Source organism: Populus trichocarpa, chromosome 10, assembly GCF_000002775.5.
Source record: "Populus trichocarpa isolate Nisqually-1 chromosome 10, P.trichocarpa_v4.1, whole genome shotgun sequence".
NCBI classification, from domain to species: domain Eukaryota; kingdom Viridiplantae; phylum Streptophyta; class Magnoliopsida; order Malpighiales; family Salicaceae; genus Populus; species Populus trichocarpa.
Window position 1 is genome coordinate 2393600 of NC_037294.2, and position 6831 is coordinate 2400430.

The 6831-nt window shown below is 36.2% G+C and overlaps 1 protein-coding gene across 4 annotated transcripts; it reads left to right on the forward strand.

The window, feature by feature from the left end:
- Window positions 1-1851: 1851 nt before the first annotated feature.
- On the forward strand, window positions 1852-6345 carry LOC18102269 (translocase of chloroplast 159, chloroplastic). Of its 4 annotated transcripts, none has more exons than XM_052456378.1 (2): window positions 1852-3178; window positions 3302-6345. In XM_052456378.1, exons 1-2 carry the CDS (start codon window positions 2080-2082, stop codon window positions 5971-5973), a joined length of 3771 nt encoding a protein of 1256 aa, XP_052312338.1. In that variant the 5' UTR covers window positions 1852-2079; the 3' UTR covers window positions 5974-6345. The 4 variants fall into 4 exon arrangements, with proteins under 4 accessions (XP_052312338.1, XP_052312339.1, XP_052312340.1 ...); XM_052456379.1 differs by having other exon boundaries at window positions 1852-3055; XM_052456380.1 differs by having other exon boundaries at window positions 1852-2932; window positions 3179-6345.
- The last annotated feature ends 486 nt before the right edge of the window (window positions 6346-6831 follow it).

Sequence of the window (6831 nt, forward strand, 5' to 3'; positions counted from 1 at the left end):
CTTCTTAAAAAAGATTTGTTCCATGGAATGTGGTGGATGATGTAATGTTTGATTTTATTGTTGAAATTGTGTGTTTTGTGATTTTTTGAATTAATTTTTATTGATATTTTTATATCGTTTTGATGTACTGATATTTAAAATAATTTTTTTAAAATAAAAAAAATTATTTTCATATATTTTTAAACAAAAAATATTTTTTTTAAAGAACAACAACTACATACTCGTAAACACTACTACTGTATATGATAAAAAATATAAGGGCAAATAAATAAAAAAAAATATATATATATATAAGGGCAAATATTTTAAAACAGGAAGTAATGCTGATTTGTTTTTTTTTTATTTTTATCTCTAAATAATAATCAAACGTTATTTTAAACAAGATTGTTCTACTAAAAAAAAATGATAAATCATCTGACCCTTAAAATTCGAAATAGAATTGATACTAAATATAAGCTATGATCGAATGTTTTACTTTGTGATGCTGTGACTCAAATTAAATTTGATGTCTTCGAAGATGAAAGGGCCCTTAATTTAATTAAAAATCTTCAGGAGACGACAGGGGGCTGCTTGGACAAACTCTGGAATTTCTCCTTTGGGAATTTTCCATTTCTTTTTTCTTTTGTTTGTTCGACCATTAATCTTTCTTTTGGCTCGGTAAAGATACCGGGGGTATTGTTTTTTTTTTTTTTTTTTAATCTAGATATTCTCACACTTCTATACACTTTTATAATGGGTAAGATTAATTTTGTTCAGGGTTTATGACTGCACCTTTTAATAAGTGTGTTTTCTAAAAATTAAACTCGTGTTTTTACCCTTACAGGGATATAGCAGTGCTTTAATCGTTAGACCAATATTTTATTGGTCAGGGGTAGTGTTTTAGAGTGTCTAAAGTAGTTTTTTTTTTAAATATATATATTTTTAAAATGTATAAAAATAATAAATTATTTTTTATTTTTAAAATTTTATTTTTAATATTAAAAAAATAATTTATTTTAAAAATTACAAAACACATTTCAACTGTTTTTAACTCAATTGTGTTTGAAATTATAATAACGGTAACAGTTCAAAGTATTTTTTTATTTAATAATATATTAAAATAAAATAAATTTATTTTTTATATCAACACATCAAAATTTAAAAATATATTAAAAAATTTATTTAAAAAAAAATTAGAATTTTAAAAAACATGATCTATATGTGTTCTGAAACCCGTAGTAAATTATCTTCTCCAGCTGTTACAGTTTTTTTATTTAGTTTAAGACTTTTTTAAAAATAGATTCTTTTTTAAAAATACTTACTTTAAAATTCGAACCTCAAAAACTCAGGAAGGAACAAACCTATCGATCTAACATGAAACCAAGCTGACTAGGAGAAGAAAACTTGTGGGTGAAAATCTTAATTGGGAATTCAATTGCGTAATGATCACACAAATAGATAAGAAATATGTTGTGCTGGTAAACTTGTGTAACACTAACACGGTGTTTTATGTTTTTATAAACTATTTTTTAATTAATCTTTTATTTTATATATATTTATTTATTTTTAATATTAATACATTAAAATTATTAAATTATATATAAAAAATAATTTCTTTTTTTAAAAAATAAAAATTAGTTTAAAAAACACTTTCAAATGGGTAAATCAAGTAAAACAAACATAATGTTTTATGTTTAAAAGGTATTTTTAAATTTATTTTATTTTAAATTATTTTGATATATTAATTTTAAAAAATAAAAAATAATTTTTTAAATATGTTTTTAAATAAATAAAAATTTAAAAATTAAACATTGACACGTTACCAAACACTATTAAAACCAAAGAAAAACATCAAAAGAGACAAAACCTAAATCCCCCCGTCTCATGCAATGAATCCACATGTCCTGTTGTTAAACGGCATCATCACACTTCGGCAAACCTGAAACAGCAGCAAAAGCAAAAACCCTATCTCTTATTCCTTCCCCACCAACACAACCCTATCTCCTTGCCCTACCTCACCAGACCAGAGATTTTCCTTGCTTTGGCATTTGTGTGTGTTGTTATACTGTGTTTACTGATAAAAAAAAAGAACTTGAAGCCATGGCCTCAAAGATCCACGTCCCTGTTTCCACAACACAAGGAACCCCACCTTCACTACCATCACCTACAGGTTTTCTCCCTATCCGAGCTCCTATAACTGTTGATGATTTTCAATCAGATGGTTATAAAACTGACACCTCTGATAGCGACATTGGTAGTAGTCGTAGTGGTACTGGTAGTAATATTGATAATGGGTTTGTGAGTGGTGAAGAAGAGTTTGATTCTGCATCCGAGAGGCCTTTTTTGGGCGACCCAGATGAGGAAAACAGTGAAGAGGATGATTTTGGTGGCATGTATCGGGTTTCTAGGCCTTTTGTGGCTGACCCAGATGAAGAAATTTCAGTTCTTGAGGAGGTAGAGGAGGAGGAGAGTGGTGTAACTGATGAATTTATCCCTGTTGTTGGGTTGGACAGTGCGAATTCGAATGGAATTAGGCCTATTGCTCAGTTGTCAATGGATGATGATGAATTTGATAAGGTGACTGGTGATGAGGGAATGGTGAGTGAAGTGGACGATGGAAGCTTTTCAGGTGTTGTCAAAGTTCCTAGTTTTGGGGCTCAAGAGATTGTGGATGTTGCACCTCTAGTTAAGGTGCTGGATATTGAAGAAGATAAAGAAGATGGGTTATTGGTTCAGAGTAATTCTTCTTCTGATGACAACAAATCTAGGCTGTCAACGGAGAGGGATTTTGGAGCTGATAGTTGTGTTTTGGGTCCTAAAGATGCGGTTGTGACAAATGGTTCTGCTAATGACTCTGGTTCGGTGAAATTGGTCGAGGACAATGGTCATGTTGTAACAGTTACTCAGCCCACGAACTTGTGGGTGAATGGTGATTCTCCTGAAAACTCCGAAGGTGATAAAATGGAAGATGTGCGAGAAAGCAATACAAATTCCTCTGGTATCAAAGATGAAGCAAACCGTGATTCAGAAACAATAGGAGGACAAAAAGGCTTACTTTCTCCTGAAAACTTCGAAGGTGATAAAATGGAAGATGTGCGAGAAAGCAATACAAATTCCTCTGGTATCAAAGATGAAGCAAACCGTGATTCAGAAACAATAGGAGGACAAAAAGGCTTACTTTCTCCTGAAAACTTCGAAGGTGATAAAATGGAAGAAGTGCGAGAAAGCAATACAAATTCCTCTGGTATCAAAGATGAAGCAAACCGTGATTCAGAAACAATAGGAGGACAAAAAGGCTTGCTTTCTTCTGAAAACTTCGAAGGTGATAAAATGGAAGATGTGCGAGAAAGCAATACAAATTCCTCTGGTATCAAAGATGAAGCAAACCGTGATTCAGAAACAATAGGAGGACAAAAAGGCTTACTTTCTGATGATGACATTGAAGAGTTAATTTTTGGTGGCTCTGGAACAACCAAGCTCATCATGAATGAATTAGAGCAAAATTCAGCCTTCTCTTCCCCCCCAGGTATTGAAGCTTATCATGATCATCCGCAGACGATAGATGGAGAGATTACTATGGACTCAGATGAAGATACAGACTCAGATGAAGAAGCAGACGAAGTTAGAGAGCCAGTAGGAAAACAGTTATTTGATTCTGCTGCATTTGCTGCTCTTTTAAAAGCAGCAACTGGTGCTGAATTGGATGGAGGCAGAATAGCACTAAGCTCTGTTGATGGTTCTGGATTATTTTCTCTTGAAAATCCTGCTGGTTCAGGTTTCCAGTTTCGCACAAGGAGACATGCTCCCCCACCAGATATGGTAAAGCGTACTTTAAGTGAAGAAGAAAAGAAGATTTTAGAGAAGATACAGCACATAAGGGTGAAGTTCTTGAGGCTTGTCCAGCGACTAGGACAGTCTCCTGAAGATTCTATAGTTGAATCAGTGCTACATCGGCTGGACCCAGATGAAGGGAGACGTGTTAGTCGAGAGTTTAGCCTTGAAACTGCTAAGAGTATGGCCATGCAGCTTGAAGCAGAGGGCAAAGATGATTTAAACTTCTCTTTGAACATTTTGGTTCTCGGGAAAACTGGAGTGGGGAAGAGTGCCACCATTAATTCTATTTTTGGTGAGAAGAGAGTTGAGATCAATGCGTTTGCACCTGCCACAACTAGGGTTAATGAGATTGTTGGAACAGTTGATGGAGTTAAAATCAGAATCATCGACACACCAGGTCTCAGGTCCTCTGTAAAGGAAGAGGCTACCAACCGGAAAATACTAGCATCTGTAAAAAAGCTGATTAACAAGTTTCCTCCAGATGTTGTCCTCTATGTTGACCGGTTAGACACCCATGATAGAGATCGCAATGATTTGCTGTTGTTAAGTTCGCTTTCCAGAACTCTAACTTCATCAATATGGAAAAATGCAATTGTCACTCTGACGCATGCCACTTCTCCTCCTCCTGATGGACCATCTGGGTCATCCCTAGCTTTTGAGGTGTATGTTGCTCAACGATCTCATGTTATCCAGCAAGCAATCAGCCAAGCAGTTGGTGATTCGTACCTGATGCATCCGAGTATGAAGCATCCGGTGTCTCTTGTTGAGAATCATTCTTTGTGCCAGAAGAACGAGAACGGAGAAAATGTCCTCCCAAATGGACAAAGCTGGAGACCCCAATTATTACTGCTGTGTTACTCACTGAAGGTTTTGTCTGAAGCAAGTTCTATATCCAAGCCTCAAGATCTTATTGACCACAAGAAGCCTTTTGGTTTACGGCTCCGCTCTTTACCTCTACCCCACCTCGTGTCTTCTCTGTTGCATTCTCGCCCTCATCTAAAACTCCCTACTGATCTGGGTGATGAGGACATTGATTCAGACATGGACTTGGTTGACCTCCCTGATTCGGATGCAGAAGATGAGGATGAATATGACCAGCTTCCACCATTCAAGCCTTTGAGGAAATCTCAGGTTCAGAAGCTCAGCAAAGAGCAAAAGAAAGCTTATTTTGAGGAGTATGATTATCGGGTGAAACTCCTTCTAAAGAAGCAGTGGAGAGACAATTTGAAAAGGCTGAAGGAGATAAAGAAGAGAGGCAAAGATTGCAGTAATGACATTGGGGAAGATGTGGACCAGGAAGATGAAGGTCCAGCACCAGTGCCTGTGCCTCTGCCTGACTTTGTCCTCCCACAATCGTTTGACAGTGACAATCCTTCATACAGGTACCGAGCTTTGGAGCCTGCATCACAGTTTCTTGTCAGGCCAGTTTTGGATGCCCAGGGCTGGGATCATGATTGCGGATATGATGGTGTTAACATCGAAAGTAATCTTGCTATTGCTGGTCAGTTTCCTGGTGCATTTACGGTTCAAATCACAAAAGATAAGAAAGACTTCAATATCCAATTAGATTCTTCAATTTGCGCTAAGCATGGAGAAAATGGATCAACTATGGTGGGATTCGACATCCAGACTATTGGAAGGCAGCTTGCTTATATCTTGCGAAGTGAGACCAAACTCAAAAAGTTTAAGATGAACAAATCATCAGCCGGGATATCTGTTACTCTACTAGGTGAAAATGTAGTCACTGGATTCAAGATTGAGGATCAGATTGCAGTTGGAAAGCGCTTGGCTTTGGTGGGAAATGCTGGCACTGTGAGATCAGGTAACGATACTGCCTATGGAGCCAACTTTGAAGTGCGGCTCAAGAGTAAAGATTTTCCTATAGAGCAGGACCAATCCACATTAGGTCTGTCCTTGATGAAGTGGAGGGGTGATTTAGGTCTGATGGCCCATTTACAGTCTCAATTCTCCATTGGTCGGAATTCCAAAATGGCTGTCCATGTTGGAATGAACAATAAGCGAAGTGGCCAGATCTCCATCAAGACGAGCAGCTCGGAACTGCAAGCTGCACTTATTGGTATTGTGCCAATTGCAGTGTCCATCCTTCAGAGTATTTATCCTGGTTCTAATGCAGGATGCACAAATATACTAGATCATTGAGTGCTTTTTCCCAGTTTAATTAGTGCTATTAGTCATCACCTGGGTTTTCATGGGGAAATAAACTTTGGTGTTGTGCCAATTGCAGTGTCCTTCATCCTTCAGAGTATTTATCCTGGTTTGAATGCAGGACACTCAAATATACGAGATTATCAAGTGCTTTTTTCCAGTTTAATCAGTGCTATTAATCATCACCTAAGTTTTCATAGGGAAATAAACTTTCAGCAAAGGCTATTCACTGTCTTGCATATGCTCATGATCACAACAGCTTTGTTCAGTCTTCTGTACATTTTATTTATTTATTAGGCTTGCCAAGTTGTTACATTATGAGATGAAGACTACATACAGTGCTCTATGAAGTGGCTTGTTAACTCTTTTGATTCTTGTTTTTACTAGTTATCTTAATTAATATGTGAAAGAGCATATAGGAAGGTGAAACACAAAATTAAAAGGACTTGGTTCATTGTATTTTTTGACAGTGGTTTACTGCTGTATACTTAACACCAGCCAAGTTTATTTGTATTTTAATTCCAGCTAACTATTTATATAATATACAGTATTTCTTTGGATTCACATGGATTTTCCCACCTGCAAGTATCGTTTTGATATGCCTTGATCATTGTCAAATGCGTGAATCCTGGTTTTGCGGTGGTGAGGAATTTTATTTGCAAGTTGTGATGGAATTCAGTTTGGCCATGGTCAGGATATATTCTCTTGTTTCGAAGATGGAATTATTTTGGTTTTCCTGTGGGCTTTTGTGTCAGGGTCATGTTCTTAGTCTTCATCGTGCTCCTTTGGATATGGTTTCTTGTGTTTTTTTTATGGGCTATTGTTTTTTGGAATCCATAGTTATCTGATGTG

Coding starts and splice junctions, on each gene's coding strand:
- LOC18102269 (XM_052456378.1), top strand. CDS start 2,080: ATGGCCTCAAAGATCCACGTCCCTGTTTCCACAACACAAGGAACCCCA. Junction 3,179..3,301: donor TTCTCCTGAAAACTTCGAAG/GTGATAAAATGG, acceptor AAAACTTCGAAG/GTGATAAAATGGAAGATGTG.